Source organism: Haliotis asinina, chromosome 10 (genome assembly GCF_037392515.1).
Source record: "Haliotis asinina isolate JCU_RB_2024 chromosome 10, JCU_Hal_asi_v2, whole genome shotgun sequence".
In the NCBI taxonomy this organism is placed as follows: Eukaryota; Metazoa; Mollusca; class Gastropoda; order Lepetellida; family Haliotidae; genus Haliotis; species Haliotis asinina.
This window is the reverse complement of record NC_090289.1, coordinates 56778718-56795961: the sequence shown is the minus strand read 5'-3', so window position 1 is coordinate 56795961 and position 17244 is coordinate 56778718. Positions and strand designations below refer to the sequence as shown.

At 40.0% G+C, this 17244-nt stretch overlaps 2 protein-coding genes across 2 annotated transcripts; both read left to right on the top strand.

The window, feature by feature from the left end:
* Window positions 1–3417: 3417 nt before the first annotated feature.
* LOC137297599 (uncharacterized) lies at window positions 3418–5125 on the top strand. Its single transcript, XM_067829450.1, has 3 exons — window positions 3418–3496; window positions 3577–3676; window positions 4121–5125. The coding sequence occupies exons 2-3, from the start codon at window positions 3600–3602 to the stop codon at window positions 4452–4454; spliced, it is 411 nt and encodes a 136-aa protein (XP_067685551.1). The 5' UTR covers window positions 3418–3496; window positions 3577–3599; the 3' UTR covers window positions 4455–5125.
* Window positions 5126–7038: 1913 nt separating this feature from the next.
* LOC137298432 (uncharacterized) lies at window positions 7039–16867 on the top strand. The gene is made up of 8 exons (XM_067830698.1): window positions 7039–7251; window positions 10287–10466; window positions 11594–11707; window positions 14133–14147; window positions 14389–14430; window positions 14641–14697; window positions 14841–14913; window positions 15334–16867. The coding sequence occupies exons 1-8, from the start codon at window positions 7194–7196 to the stop codon at window positions 15548–15550; spliced, it is 756 nt and encodes a 251-aa protein (XP_067686799.1). The 5' UTR covers window positions 7039–7193; the 3' UTR covers window positions 15551–16867.
* The last annotated feature ends 377 nt before the right edge of the window (window positions 16868–17244 follow it).

Here is a 17244-nt window from a genome sequence, read left to right as displayed (position 1 = left end):
GGCAACCACGGGATCTTATGGTCAAGCTCACATTGTATCCGCCGTATAGCTTGAATACTGCTGTCGTGCCACGTTAAACATCAATCTGCCAAGTAAGCAACCCTTTTGGATGATCAGTGTTACGAGATGAGGGTGTGATAACGGGTGTGATAAAGGGGTATATTACACAAATTCACTTGCTCAAGGAAATGGATCACACAACAATCTGACTAACTAAGGAGACGATATATTAATGCTATCCTAACAGAAGGCTTCTGCTGTACAAGTCTAACAAGTGTAAAGGGCATACTCTTTGCAATCAAATTGTGTGCAAAGCAATACGGCATAGTAACCTCATTATTAAATCCTTCCAAAACTGTGTATTTCACATTGTCCATATTTGTCCTTGTCCCAACGTGGGTACATGTTCATGAATCAACGCTGAACATTCACAATATAGGTATAAAATCAACTGGCAATATTGTCGAGTAATCTAAACAACTTTCCAACCAGTCTAGCGCAACATTAAGCTTCTCCCAATAAGCTGACTGGCCACATTCAACTAACTGACAAAAGCTCACTTCATCACACCCAAAGCGGTACCTAATTCGTTTCCCCGGACAATGTGTCTGTGTTGGGAGTTAATCAACTATGCACTCAATTCACGTCTCCAAAACCACGGATACACTTGGAAATTGATTAGTAACGTATCCCATGGAGCCATTTGAATCCATTTCACAATTATGTTGTTTTTGAACAAAACGAGAAAAAGTGTTTTTCAGAAACATGTACAGTCCATGTTCAATAAACAAATACTCAACATATCACAGTGAATTGTTCATACTTCTCACAAGTCTTCGTAATTGACCGAAGTTCATTTTCACACATGCAGCAATTGCATTCCATTACTAACATGAATACGCATACTCGTTGGGCGTGAATCATCGAAATGTCTGGTCCACACTCGATACTTTACGACAATAACATACAGGTGTAGTACTGTGGCGACAAACACGTACTCATGATTAAGTCCGAATTGTACAATCGATTCTGCAGAGAATTCTTATGAATGTGGAAAGGGGTTTGTCGCTCTTTAGTCTCAAATATGGTGACAGTTTTATGATGTATGCTGCTTCATGCAAAGATTTCCCTGTTTAACAAACAATCAAACACACGGTGATAATTTCATCAGTAATGTCAACTCAGGTCTCATGAACCATGTCGGTAAGCTGCGACTGGTTACGAATCTGAACCAGGTCAACAGGTTCACGCTAAAACCTCACAATAGAATATAAATACATCAACTCAACACAATCTTGGCATTTTACGTTGAGATCAGTTATACTAAATAACGGTAGTTTACATATTCAGTGGTCCGGGAAGATCCCGGATTCAATCTTGAATGTAGATTGTAGGTAGGATATTGTTGACAAACAGACCATTATAGGCAGAGACAGAACGCTAGATGAAAAGACTAAGTCCGTGTGTGTGTCATCACAACAAACAACCTGCCTCTATATATGCTGGCACAGGATCGGGAACAACTAAACACAGCGGAGCCGCATAACAATTCACTTTGAACTTTCTCCAGCAAGGAGGAAACAGATTACCAAGGCCAGGCAACTGGAGCGCTACCAAGAAGGCCTGCCGCTAAAAAGACACAATTGACATTATACGTATATAACACGAAATGTGACCCCCAATCAAAGTGAAAACTCTAACCATTCAGACCTAATGATTACTATCACTTAATCAATGATGATACAAATTACAGAAATCACATTCTCGTAACAATTCATACGCCATCCTATTTTGTGATGGCATCAGGACAGTACTGTAACATCAATGGGGATTGTGCTGTTTGTCACTTATATTCACCTACATTTAGTCGCATACTTTCATTGTGCATTACTTCGATATACCTTTCCTAGACTATAATATTATTAATAATATGATGTTTCAGTAATTATATGCATTTGCCCATTTAGTGATTGTTGCCACTATACCAGTGGTACACATATGTTTGGAAATGTTCCTTGTTTGATAACAAAACTATGAGCCCTTTAACACGTTTTCGAGCGATATACTCTAATCCCAAATCCGTGCTATTCTGTGTTAAAACTTCAGTTATCATTTCCATGGGCCATAACCCAAATAAATCATATTCTTTCTTGAACCTGTGACATGACTGTAGGAGGAAATGTCTTGAGTGTTTCGTGTACCGGGTCGCAGCTTCACAGTGATATGTGGACAACACCCTGAGGTGAAGGTATTGCAGATATACGCGCCTATAGATTTGTGATGGGTGAGTATAGCCTCGGTTTGTATTATGATTATAAGGATAAGTGCACACATACCGTTATGAAGTGCTTGTTTAGTTTGTTTGCTGTTTAATGATTATAATGATAAGTGCACACATACCGTTATATAGTGCTTGTTTAGTTTGTTTGCTGTTTAATGATTATAAGGATAAGTGCACACATACCGTTATATAGTGCTTGTTTAGTTTGTTTGCTGTTTAATGCCGCACTCAGTCATCTTTCATCTCTTTTGACTGTGGTCTGTGAATAGTCAAGTCTGGCCCAGACAACCCAGTGATCAACAACATGAGCATCGATCTACACAAATAGGATACGATGACATGTGTCAATGTGACTAGGTCAATGTGACTTACCACCCAGTCGCGTCGGTCACCTCTTACGACAAGCACGAGTTACTCGAGATCAGTTCCTATCTGTATCATCACTGACCCTTAAGAGGAACACTTAAGATGAAGAATGAGTGAGTGAATTTAGATTTGCAACTCTTTCAGGAATATTCCTGCAGTAGCACTGCGGGGTAATGGGCTTCACAAATGGTACCCATGTGGGGAATCGTACCCGTGCCTTCGGTGTTAAGCTACGAGGCTACCCCAACGCTTGTGATTTGCACTGAAAGACAACATGACATTTCTCACTTTCATGACCACCTGGTGTCATCATTATTTTCCACTTATCTTCTGATGCGCAATGTGCCACAACTGCGCGTGTTTCGTAGTGTGGCATATGTTTCAAGGCTGGTGTTCTATGGCATCAGCGTTCCATATACTGCAAGTGAAGTGTACACGGAAACCAGTTGATCATGAGCGGAGATATGTACTGTTACACTCTGGAATACAAGGTAGAGCGGCCCAACCTAGTATGTTCTCTCAAAACAGATTATTGTGTAACGTCTGGTTAAAATCAACTCACGACGGAGATATGACTTCGATTCCTCACATATGTACAAGATGTGACACCAAATCCCTCTTCTCCCACAGACATATTGCTGGAACATTGCTAAAAGTAAAGCTAAACTCACTCACACACTGAGAGGAATGCGACACAACGTTGTCAAGCAGCTGATAAGGAAATAATGCCTCTAGTGACTAGTGATCTAGTCTTTTGTGATCTTCTGTATAGACATCGTGATACTTTGATATTAGTGTCCTTATTCTAATTCACTCACGGCGTTTTTCAGGGGCTTGGATGCAGTGATGGTAAGGTGGTCCTTTAGATGATCGTAAACTTTGTAGATGTGTTCGTGTTCCTGGAGCTACATATGTTGGTTGTCTTTCAGATACGTCTGAATACAAGGTATATATGATTATCGGCGTCGCGTGTCTCATCGCAGTGCTCGCCGTCACTGCCGTCGTCATGGGCTGTTGTTTCATGCAGCGGTGAGCACAATTTCGTGTACATTAATAACTTATCCTTTCCTGTAATGTCATATGTGATTGTGTAGCAAGCGAACAGCACATATTGGGTATGATGTTATAAATAACCCTTGCTTTCTGGTTGTAGAGAACATGTCCTTGCAAACATTATAGTAATACCTGCACTGGGTGTTTGATTGCTGTACTGATACCATCACATTAATATCAATAGTTCACAGGTTGTCATGGAGATATCGTTGTACAGGTTCGACGAGTAGGCATGTTAGGCATGCAGCATGACGAATTCGACATGAATTTCACAGATCGACTTGGAGAAATATTCAACTTGTAATTCAATTAAATCATACTTCCCATATATACATCGACCCATGTGACTTGGCAGAGCATTTGTGAAAATCATTCTACACTGAGCCACTGCTTGATTGGTATATCTCTTCTCTTTTTCAGGACCAAGCTACAGACACGGGGACCCGCTGTAAGCCTGCCACGACAGCTGGTGACGAACGCTTACACATACACCGACACCAGGGAGGAACACATGCCATCATGTGGTCACCGCGGACTGGTCACTCGTCCGACCGGATCCGGATATGACAGACTGCGTATTGGACATGACAACCTTCTGAAGTTCACCGATATGGAGCAGGACCCAGCACAGATATACAGCCATCTGGCCACACAGGAAGCAGACTGGGCCGACGAAGATGATATGACGTTGCGTAAACTTGGCAGAAAACCAGGGGATAAATCCTACGACAGAGTAGCCATTCAGGAAAAATAGATATGCGTGTGTGTTGTTGCGAACATGAGCTGCGGGTGAGAGGTGAATATTTTTTAGGTATCCCTACAGCAAGACTGTTGATCACTTCTTCACGTTCAACGTAAGAGGTGAAGACTAAAACATCCATTTCTAGTGACTGTGTGGTTTTGTCATTTCAGCGGTGACCGTTTGTGTGACAATGGGTAGTCGGTAGTGCCAGCTGGACATGGTACAGACACAGGTCTCAGATATTTATCATCTTTGAGAAATCCTACTGCACTGGTTTGATGCTTACAAAACTGAAAATATAATGTTTCTCTGTCAGAGGCGTGTAACTTTGTACATAAAATATATGACAGCTATATCATAATAAACATCAACATACTTTGTGTTTCTCTAACTACGAGTTACAAACAGTTTACACATAATAAACTGTTACAACTGATCGTCGGTAACCCTTGCGTGTAGTAAAAGGAGACTAAGGGGATCGGGTGGTCAGGTACGCCGACTAGGTTGAAACATCGGTTCCCAATGTGTTGATCACTGGACTGTCTGGCCCAGATTCCATTATTTACAGGCCGTCACCATATTGCTGGAATATTGCCGAGTATGGCGTAAAACTCTACTCACTCACTCACTCATTCACTCACTCACTCACTCATATAATAAACACTGTTCAGATGAACAAGAAATCCTCTCTTTGTTTTCTCTTTGGGACAACCACAGAAATAATCTGATGTTTGCTGGAAAGACGACATGTATCTCGAGCAATCAAACCTCCTAAAAATTTGTACAGCTGAAATGTAAGTTAGAGTTATTCAGTTCCCATTTTTCATGTGATTTTCCATGATTACTTAAGGATATAGCATATATGTGTAAATTAGTAGAATTAAAGACACCATAGCTGTCATGTGACTTTCCCAGTTATAAACAACTGAATATTCACTTGCCGGACAAGTGAACTGTTGTAAACGCATGGGGACCACAGAGAACATTGTAGGTGTGTGTGTGTGTGTGTGTGTGTGTGTGTGTGTGTGTGTGTGTGTGTGTGTGTGTGTGTGTGTGTGTGTGTGTTGTGTGTGTGTGTGTGTGTGTGTGTTACAAGTATTTTATTTACCTTACGTATTCCATGTCAACAACATCGTTTAATGCCTGGACGTTACTGTCAGACAGGCAGTTTCACAGGATCAAGTTATTAACAGAGGAGAGGCTCGTCAGTTCGCAAACTCATCACGGATAGGCTAATGATACACTGATATCTTCCTTGTGCATTTCTAATACATTTCTCTATCTTGCTGCATGTATCGACCTTCAAAACAGGTTTCACACTTGTGAGGTTAGCCAGGAAATATTTTGTCAAATGACCCCAAATGTCACCGTATCGTAGTATTAATTGTGTTGGGAAGCCAGTCAGCGGATTATACGTAGTTCTCTGATTCCGCGGTTCTACATGTCGGAGAACTAAATATCTTTCCCGACACGATCCCACCGTGTAATTTGCTTCTTAATTCTTCTCAAATGATAGCTCATGGAAGGAGTTGTCAACTCTCGTCGACTGCCTACAGTGTTTATTGACAGGTTACTACAAGGAAGTTTCTACAGTCCTGCCTATCCTCAAAATATTTCCTCCCCGATTTGTCGTCTTACGGTTTACCGCACGTGGTCTAATGAGGCGCAGGATTCAAAACAATGTTTAAACAGTATATGTAAATAATATGTCTGCGATTATCTATAATGTTGAGAGGCATCCCCTGCAGCATGCAAAAATGGATGTGTACTCCCCAGGAAATGTCGAAGTGCAACACATTTCTTTCAGCTGTTTTCTCAGCTGACTGATTTGATAGCATCATACATAACAAACATGCAGACTTTAGGACAATCAATTTCATCGTTTCATTAAATCCATATTTCTCTCATCAAAGGTGCCATGCAACATCAAGATATATTGTTGCTTGTCTGTCGTTAACAAAAGTGGCATCAAGATATATATGGTTAGCCACGGCGTGGAACACGACATGAAAGGTCCCCCGGAAAGTCGTGGTAAGTAGTTTTCTGATACGACAGGCACTGGCTCCGCTGGCTTGGTTGTTTCATTTCATTGTATCCCATTGTATTGAGTTGATCAATGCTTATGATGTCCATCACTAGATTGTCCGATCCAGATTCGACTATATGTATTCTACATGTATCTGGACAATTGCCGAGGGCGGCAATAACAAACACAACAAATTTATGGACGATTGTCAGATGTGAAGAGTGTTTTAGACGATTTCGACTACTACAGTACTAAACATTACAAGTGTACCATTGCTGAAAATTACCCAAATGCTTTATCTCCTCCTGTCCCTCACATGAGGTGAGAGTCCCTTGAACACAAACGGATCACAGGTTACCCAGTCGTTCAGGTGCCAAAATACTCTCTGTAGAGTTACGACTCGTGGGCGTGGCAGGGCAACACGGTGATAAAAATCTGAAAACTGTGTCAGATCGGATTTTCCTCCTGCATGTAGTTACCACGCTGTCACATCACATGAATATTGTTATACGAGGCATTGAACACTCGAACCAAGCCTGAAGGTAACCAGGTCAGCGGAATCTTACGTAGTGAAACTAGGAACAATGTCGATGATGTGGTCAGCGTCCGTGTTATCTTCGATGTATTTGTGAACATACACCACAAGAGGATTTGTGTTATTAAACACCATGATTCAAGCTGACACATAATAGGAAAGTAGAGATGTTAGGCTTGACACATGTTTAATGATTAGGCTTCCGCTGGCTATCAACCCCGGTGAAGTAAGCAGCATGCAGACAAATGGTAAGTACCTGTAGATATTTAATTTTCCTCATAAACAGCTCAATTAGGTAACTGGAGAAGCGAGCTGGTATGTTGAGAGCAAAACATCAGACATTATCCCGTACAATTGCACAGTTCCTTGTCAGTCGAATATGATCAACATGTTTTAAAAGTTTTAATCTACTGAGAAATGTCGAAAGGAGAAAAAGATCCCCAGAAAATGTAATGCCTGTTTGAGAACGACCAGTTGTGCGACACATTAATTAATTGTTGTGTGCACATAGGTGGTGCTTCCACATCCCTACAATGAAAGTAGGAACAGCCCAGTTGCTGAAGAGTGCCCACAGGAGGCAATTATAGTTAAAATAGTTACTGCACTGAGATTTCATTATTTACGCTGAATTAGGTAGATACCCTATCAGCATATACGTACACGTACGAATTACATGAAACTGGACTATCACGTCATGCTGGAGTGGCAAAGTGAATTTCATATTATAGTGTTATGCACAATTCATATTCTTCAAATGCTGATTTCAATTTCCCATTGTTGTCAAGAGCAGAGCGTATCGTATCATTTGCTTTTTTAGATCCTTACTTGCTACACAAAATAACCTTATTACTATAGGCTCTGTTTGAACTAAATTTAGAGCTTCAAAATGGTCGCCCATTGAAACATGGCGTCGTTACGACACTGAAAGATGTAAAAGAATCGGCAGTGTTATATACATCATCTGTTTGTGATGAACGTCACATTATATTTTACTGTCCAGAACTAAATGCCATTAGACAATTTCTTTCCCAATGTCCCTGTAAACGTCATAATAATGTAACATGTATCAACAAGCTGTATGTTCTGTATGTCGCTATATGTGATTTTGTCTTGATGTAATGTGTGTTCCGTTTTGGTCACAAGGTTCAGTTACACAACTGGACCCTAATAACCTAGTGACAATCCATTTTGTCACATAATGGGGTATGGTGTATTTTCTTTGTTAATTACCTACTCCACTGTCTCACAACCGGGAGTTCTCACAAATGGGAATAGGATCGTCCATGTGTCTTGGCCTGTTGCTTTGTATATCAACCACTAGTTTATGCGGCAAATACAAGCATCATATAGACGGGGGTTCTGTGTTACCAACACGATATGTTTAGAAATTACGTGTAGGAATTTATTATAACGGATTTATAATAACGCATTTCGGTTTAGAGCTACTATAATTACGTAATGCTACGGTAGTACCTTTACTTCAAGTGTTACTTCATGTTTACTACGAAAACAGTAATTATATGAAAGATTTCGGTTAAAACCCTTGTTTGGTAACAAACTCTTGTCAATACGTTAAGTAGTCGTAAGTGGTGTTAATGCTCCAAGCCGGACCATGTGTGGTTCTACAGTCGGTACAAAACAAACACCGGCTTCGGTAATTACAAATAACTAATAATGCCTCGTTTATTCATTAATCACGTATAACCGGTAGGTGTACATTGTACCTAAAATCGATTCTACGAATATTGTGTTCATTACTTTGGGAACTGTGCAGTATGTCAAATCGTACCAAATGGATTCTGATTCTGTGGCATGCATAAGAATGCCAGACTGCTGAATACCCGCTGAAATTTGGGCTATGTAATTTTGAATAATATTTCGGAATATGAGGGACCGCTGTCATAAATACGGTAAATGTATTAATTGTACAAACTGAGTCTTTCAACTGTGAAAATGTAAATTGTGTTCTAACTGTGGATGGAAGGTTTCTCATCAGAGTTAGATGTTAACGGACCCTTCTGTGTCCGGACCAACGCCCATGTCGTCAACAAAGTCAGATAAAACAAAAATTACGTCTTAAGAGTTAATCTAGGGGCAGACAATCTTTTGGCCTTGCTCGACTGAATGTATATATTTTGCTTGTGAGCTTATTTCTGCGTGTAATTATACCACTGTGATTGACGGAAGTGCGGAGTCGGGCCAATTTTTAAAAACAGATGTGTCATATTCACATCAAGTTTGCCGTCGTGATTGGTTGTTCGTTTGCTGTCAGCCAGGTTTACGCAAACGTAAAAAGAGCAAAACCGTAAAGATTAGATACAATGAAGTATTTACAGACGTCACTGTGGAACGTAGTCTTTATGTGCATGTTTACCTGGTGCTCGAGAAGGAGTAGTTTACTGAGAGAAAGTAGTTTACTGAGAGAATGTAACATGAAATATAAACGTGTTACATTTGACCATTTTCTAAATGGTATTTTGTGTAGTCATATCGTTCGGTCGTGGGAGCCGTGCTAATTTAATTTTATAAAAGGGGTACACCAAGTCCTGGACGTACACTACCAGTTATCAAAATTCAAATGTTTGGAAGCTGCTGAGGTTAAGTGGGCTAGGTGGTTGATTTAGCTTGGCTTTGTGTCTTCACACAGGTTCTTGTATCGTTTCAAGTATGATACGTCGTGTATCGCAACGTTGTGCTCTAGAATTAAGCTGCCACCCACACATACCTGTTCTATCTGACTTCCAGCTTTCTAAATGCCACTCAATGAAGTCATGGTATTAATTGTGAATATCCACCTACACTGAAAGTTACAGTTCCTTTAAATATTTTAGGTAGGAAACATCGTTTCCAAGGAGGAAAGAGTGGCTGGACAATGATATGAAATGTATTGGTAACTATAACCTAATTTAGATATTATACCTTAGCAAACTGTAGCACTACATCTCCTGTAGCTGTCATATAAAAATATTACCACATAAAAAAGTAAAATATTATTGAATGAAGCATAAAACGTCCGTCAAGACATGCTGTGACTCTAACATTGAAACAGAGCCAGTCTAATTTCGGTGTCTTCATGTCACAATTTGCAATAAATTACAATGCAGTGATCGATTACAACTTCAAATTGTTCATAATTCCTGAGCGATGTTTCAGGGATAACGTGTGTTTATTTCATACAGACTCTTATGAACAGGCAGGCATACATTTACAAGTACTTAAATAGCATATACCTATAACGTGGGATAACAGATATTATGAATATCATGTTTGTTCTATATTCCAGAAAACTCGACATTCCATTCTTCCTGTCAGCCTGCAACCTGGTCTGCAGCAGTGTCGAGCTGTGAGGAAACACATGGCACGATCTTCAGTATCGATGCCTTGAGAACACGTCTAGGAGGATGGGCTCTACAGGCTGCCTTGAGGAAGCACGTGGAACTTTGGATTCTGACAAACTGGAGGAGTAAAATATTTTCTCAGTTGTTATTCCGGATATCTTGTTTTTTTCTATTCATTATAGCTTCTTAAACACAATTACGACAACTCGACATGTTTTTTTCACCCATGTTGTTTAACTTCAGTAAAACCGATGATCTGACATTATTCAGTAACCACCTGTTACATCAGGTTCATTATTGATCGACATACTATTACAACTGCTGCCACCGTCATTGTGTACTTATACATTATGATTATGATGATGAGCAGTGTTTTCACAAGGATGAATATGGTGCTCAGTTATGTCTTAGTAACAGGAGGGTGTGAGTGAGTGAGTTTCATTTTACGTCGTGCTCAGCAATATTCCCGGCCCCACTTGCACAAAACAATCCTATCGCTACAAGTATCGAACATTCGTAAGATTGCGGTCTTAGGCTTCGGCTACAATCACAATCCACTTGCGCAAAGCGATTGTAGGCTAAGATCATTGTAAGTTACAATCAAAACTTACAATTGTAAGGAGCTAAGATCATTGAAATCAGTGGCAAAATGACGTTCAAGATGGTGTCAGTTTCACGCAAATAATTAGCTATACGTTTGGAGGGTGATTTTACATTGCATAATGCTGTATGATTCGCCGTGACACTTCAGCAACACGGATAATGTAACATCGATTTAACGTCAGAAATATCGTTATTTGCGGTAGTGAACAAAATCATTATCGAGTCGATATCATAAAGTACAATTTTCACCCGATTCAGTGTTGGAAAAAGTATGAACACCACACATTTTTGATAAACAAGGAATGGATAGTAACAAAAGGTATCAGCATGCAGATAAGAGTGGCCATTGTTCTAAACCGATAAATGAAGATATTAATGTTGAAAGGGGTGACATCATGCTGAGTGACACCTCATTACAAGGGGTGATTCTGTCATCTGGTCATGTATTGCCATTGAATAAGTATAGTGATGCATTACGATTTAATCCTTGATAGGAATGACGCTGAACGGTTTTTTTTCTTTATGAGGGATGAGTTTGATTTCGAATTATGCCTTTTAAACAGAGGTTTTCAAGAGATAGATATGATGTAAGGATGCGGGTTATGTTTTTTTACAACCGTGCGAAATGTTTTTTTTCTATATGTCCCAGACTTATCGGATACCACAAACGGATATGACTGTGCTACGAAAGTCAACGGAAGCAGTACGTTCACGCCGACCAACTGCAGCGCTTTGCACCACTACCTGTGTATCTCCAATGATGGTACGTGAAAGGGCTTATGAAAATAAACAGCAGTTTTCATATCCAATTCTGGTGGACTGTAATCGATATATTTATTTCGTCTTGCCATACAGCTGTTTGTTTTCAAATTATATGTTTCAGTATGGAAGTAGATAATATATGTCTTAGGGCCGTATACCAATTCCCCTAAGTTATAATATCAGCAGAGTAACATTCAGTCGACGAATTTTGTAAAACGGATCCTGAAAGCGATATCTGAAAATCCACTAAAAATCAAGAAATGTTGCTGTCTATGGGAAACTGGGAAGGTGGCCATCATATGTCCACAGGTTTGTCAGAGTTATAAAGTATTGGTCCCAGTTACAAAGTTAAGTAATCATGTCATGAAAATTTACTATGATCATATCAAGTTAGAATCTTGATCAAGAGGAGTCCAAAACTGGGACAATTTTGCTCAGTCTGTTTTATTTAAATATGGTTTTGGTTGCTTTCTGATTGTGGTGATTCAAACTATTTTTATAAAGCGTTTAACAACGTTTGATTGATGAATTTGTGCAGAAATGGAAAAACAATATTGTCCAAAGTACTAAACTTGCTCTGTATAATGATATTAAACACATGTTGGTGTTTATACAATCAAACATATAAGTCGTTATTTTTGGGAATACTTTTCGTTCCAATCAAAACATACATTTGTAAAGCAGTCAACAAAAAGCTGTTGCCGTCCCATTTGCATTAAGCAAAATAAATCAAAGAACAGATCTCATAGCGTTTAGAACAGCCATCGTCCAAATACGTCGCCACTCCTAGCTTCCGCACACCCCATTCATGTACATAATGTATAGTATTACCAGAAAGTATTGAGAATTTAATTTCTCATATTGTTCATTATTCACCTATTAAATGTGAATATTAGCAGAACATAACTCCAGATTCACAGCCAGATGAACAGTTAGTGTTTTGTCACGTCACCATGGGCAACAATGCAGGTTTCAACCATGGCATGCAGCCCAGTTCTAATGGTCTTCTTACAGACAGCTACTGTTCCTCTATCAATCATATCCAGCCCTAACTTTTCGTACCTTCTTCGTTTATTCTTAGAAACAAGAATACCAAGCCGCCTCGTATCACCGACAGACAGTTTTCTGGGCCTACCTGCGCCTCCCTGGTGCTTAATTCCATATCCATCTATTTGCAATAGATAAACAAAGGACAAAGGGATGCTGGTCTACTTGAAATCACTTTTGCTGATCTGGTGAACTTGTTATAATGCTGTAAAATCAATTCCATCTTCTCTAAATCATTCACACTGAGGATCACTGAAAATGTCGTCTGCTAGCTAGTAAACAATAGGGTATAACTCTGCACAAGCTAATGAAAAAGGATTAATGGAGTTGTCTCTCTTGAATGAAACCAAGCATATGAAAGCCTGCCAAGTTTGTTTATACCAGAAATCCAATTAAACATATTCCTAAAATTATCAGTAATTTGTGGTCATACCATAGTGTAACATCAACTAAAGACGTTTGAACTCAACGTTTTCTTTCCTCATCGTCTGAAGTATGAGCTAGTTCCTTTGTCGACCATTGGTATCGATCACATATGTATCGTTAATAATTCATGCCCTGCCTCATACTCTGTAGACATTATATATTTGCCATTTATACTGCATATGGGAGTTTGAAGGAACCCCAGTATCTAAACTACCAGTAAACTCTGTTCTGGTTTGTTCTATTATTCATTTGTAAAAGAGGTATCTTTTAGCCAGACTATCCAAGAAAAACGAAACGCATAAACAAGAAATTTTGTTGAGAAAATGTTGTATTTTCAAACATGTATAACTCATCCACAAACAGACTTTAGTGCATGACATTTTACACCAGTTCAGAAGTAGGTAATATCTCTACAACAAAGTGGATACTTTTAGATAACGGAGACGCTGAGGGTGATGGTGACGACGTAGCACGACCCCGACGTCGGGTTTCCTGGTTCTCAGACCAATCTCCTTCAACCTGTTCCGTACAGTTTGTCTGGATATTCTCTGAAGTCCAGACACCCTGACTACTGTGCTCTTATCCGTGGTAACTGTAGTACCCGGATGTAACGATCTTAGGCTGCACTGGTTACCCGACGTCTGCCTGTACGGGTACGGTCATTTGGTACTACCTGTTTGGTTGCAATGAGTTGCAAGCCAGGATATCTTGTTCAAACTAACTCTCAGACGCCTGGTAACATAAAAAGGTAATCTCCAGCATGCATTCTTTCAATGGCGATGTTCCGTGTCGCAGAGTCAAGACGTGACATAGCGATTTGATCTTGCCAAACAGTGAATGCTCCTTGCTCCACAATTTGACTAGTCTGGCTGATTTAATATGTTTAAAATATATGAAACTAGAATAAATGAAAGTTCTAACTTTCTAACTTCTATATGTTTCTTTTTCTACAGTTTGGGGAAGAAATGGTAAGTTCTGTTCACTCCGCAGGGAAAGTCTACGCATTTCAGATTGGTTTTGCACAGAAATGTACAGTCATGTTTTTAATGATGAAGTAGTTTCATTTCTGCAGTTGCTCCAATTACAGAATAAAGCTGTGCATTGTAAATATAGTACTAATGAATGCGTCTGTACATTTATGCCATTCATACGTCTTAAAGCACTGGGAAAAGATATGTTGTAATTCACCATTAACGTCTCTTTTCCCAGGTTTACAATGTGTCGAAACGTCAACCGTGATATCGTCATTTGGTACGTATATACAATTGCTTGTTACTAATACTCGAAAGTACATTCCGTATATCCAGTCATCATCATCATCATCATCATCATCGCCACCGATATTCTCAGTAACTAATAACAAAAATAACTATTCTAGATTTCCAGATAAGCAGAAACTCTAACAACCAACTGTCTGTTTTTACGTTACAGACTGGATTACAATTAGTGTGTTCATTTCAGAGTCTTCGACAATGAATCAAACATCCCCCGAACTAGTGGCTCCAAACACATCACCAAGTACAGTATAAACCTTTCGTTTCACATAACTGTCCACAATTAAATTTTTCACAATATATAATCACCATGGTATCCAGTTGTTGTTACACCTACATGCCATTAATCAATCATCATGAACACAACTCTCCTGTTATGTATTTCAGATGTTATCGTGGTGTGTGTCATTCTTGGGATGTTGCTTGCTGTAGCTGCCATGCTTGCCGTCATCGTCAAGATGTAAGGACGATTTCAAGTTGTTCAGTGCCTGATATCCCATTGTACTCTCGCCGCCTCTCTTCTTCATCTGCCAGTACCACACACTCCTGCTGTTGGTTTCTATGGTAACGTGGTACTGCTGCTGTCCATGGTAGCGTTCGGGACTGTCATTTCTGACTGTCTTCACAGATCACTTTGACACTGAAATACTGCTCAAAGTCGCGAAGCCGTTCATCCCTCTCTCTCTCACACACACATCTGTATCATATGCAGTAATTATAATCGCACGTGAGTGTTTCTATTTTCTGGAACAAGACCTAAATCGTTCCTTTCCGTCACCAGTTTTATATACTTTAAGTTCAACAATCTAATAATCTATGCTATGTTTTTTGTAAATTCTAACAGAGGCTTTTGACACAATGTTGCGTTATGATGCTTCAGGAGAAAGACACAGTCTCTTCAGACGTCTACACTGACTGCAAGCTTAACCTCAATGTCTTCAGTGCCCGAACATAATCCTGATCTGCAACCTGAAAATCCGTTACCGATGATTTTCTGCACCGGTTCCTCCTTTGGAAGGGACATGTACACCTCAACGTTTGAGCAAATACAAGCAGACTACTATAGCAAGATAGATGGCTTCACAATGGACCAGTAACCGTCAACCATCCTCACTTCAAGCTTCCAGGCGACTGTGTAGGTGCAAGAGAGTACAAGATCCTGCACGGGTCCAATTGGTCGCTGTAAGTGTGGGCAGTCATAAAATAGCTATTACGAGATACTCGTTCACATTTCCACAAAATGCACGGATTCCGTAAGCTACATAGGACAAATGCGCCAGTCCGTACTGTCCACAGCTACCTATTACTCTGAAAAACACGACAACGGAGCGGATATTGACATCAGACGCGTTCGGTCTCTACACCTACTTACATGCACTGAACCGTGCCTCGGAAGCACCGTCTCTGGATCAGACATACAAGGGTATCTACGATGTCCAGACCGATCCTGATACCGACCCTTGCGATAGGAGGCTGCAGGTACCATGTAGCGAGTACTCAGTTCCGTGCGCCTGTTCATATGACCTACACCTTCCAGAGCCGCTTGATCACAAGTTTATTACATACAGTCCGCGAGGAGTTCTTTGTTACCAGAAACTAAATTAAATCATTATGACATGTCGAATGGCTTTGAATTGTCGCAAACAGGAAGGTCACACGTTGCCTGAAAGTACACATTATTCTCTTATACGCATATATATTGTGTTTTCCATGTGCCCTGATTGGAGAGACAGCGATTGTTGGTATCTTGACAGGAAGAAATGGCTGTTATTTATAACTATGAACAATTACTGTATGTTAATACATATGCCCTCATAAGTTTTGAACGGATTAACATGAATAAGTGTAACAACCCTTAAGTCTGGCTTGTCAGGATAACAGTCACCACTGGGACATCTCTACTAGTAGGCCATCTATACAGGGCAACTCTCCGTAGTGAAACCCACCAAGCATTGTTCCCTAGATGCGTAACCTCGCTAATACTGCACCCTTCTACGTTATCCAGCCGACGTGTCAGAGGGGTTGTGCTCCTCACAGCGAACCTGGGCACTCTCTCCGTCATGAGGCTTGGGGGTCCTGCCAGTCCCATCATTGTCCAACAGGACAGAAATTTCCATAGCATGACTATCGTCGGTCAGGTCACGAATGTCTTTCTTGTTCTCGTGTGAACAATGTGAATAATTTGAGCCAGATACTGTGTGAGACCCCTTGGTTCCATGTGTGCTCTTTTTGACATGTCTAATGATGTACTACTTCTACGTCCCTTTAACGAATGTATGACACATGTTACTGATAACTGAATCAGTCTATATGACAACCGAATGTCCCCAGGAATACACTGTAAACTAAATTGTGTTCAGTTTCTTTCTTGTACATATAATTTCTTGAGAGAAAATAAAATCTGAGTAATTCGACAAGGCTTTGTGATCATAACTGTCTCCACTGATGCATATACTATGAATTCCACGCCCATACAAAGTGTAGTAGAGCCGTGATTTAAAGCTGCTACATGCATTTGCTCGAGTTGTTAGTACTCCGTCTTCTTAACTGGCAGGCTTCCATTGGTATGTGCATTTCAGAACATAGTGCCCCTACTCTGCTTATCATGGTGTCAGACACTGAACACATTGTTATCTCTCAATATTAAATTTCGGTACTAATATGGTAAGATCAAGCCCGTTTGACCTTCATAAAGGTACCATGACCTAGGTATGGGTTAGTATGCTTTTACGCAGTTCTTAGTCACGGCGGGGGACACCAGAAATGGGTTTCACACATTGTAGTAATGTGG

Excerpts from the sequence above, each read along its gene's own strand:
- LOC137297599 (XM_067829450.1), top strand. The coding sequence starts at position 3,600 with ATGATTATCGGCGTCGCGTGTCTCATCGCAGTGCTCGCCGTCACTGCC. Across the intron at positions 3,677-4,120 it reads GGCTGTTGTTTCATGCAGCG|GACCAAGCTACAGACACGGG; the intron begins GTGAGCACAATT and ends TCTCTTTTTCAG.
- LOC137298432 (XM_067830698.1), top strand. The coding sequence starts at position 7,194 with ATGATTAGGCTTCCGCTGGCTATCAACCCCGGTGAAGTAAGCAGCATG. Across the intron at positions 14,431-14,640 it reads AACCGTGATATCGTCATTTG|AGTCTTCGACAATGAATCAA; the intron begins GTACGTATATAC and ends TGTTCATTTCAG. Across the intron at positions 14,698-14,840 it reads GGCTCCAAACACATCACCAA|ATGTTATCGTGGTGTGTGTC; the intron begins GTACAGTATAAA and ends TATGTATTTCAG.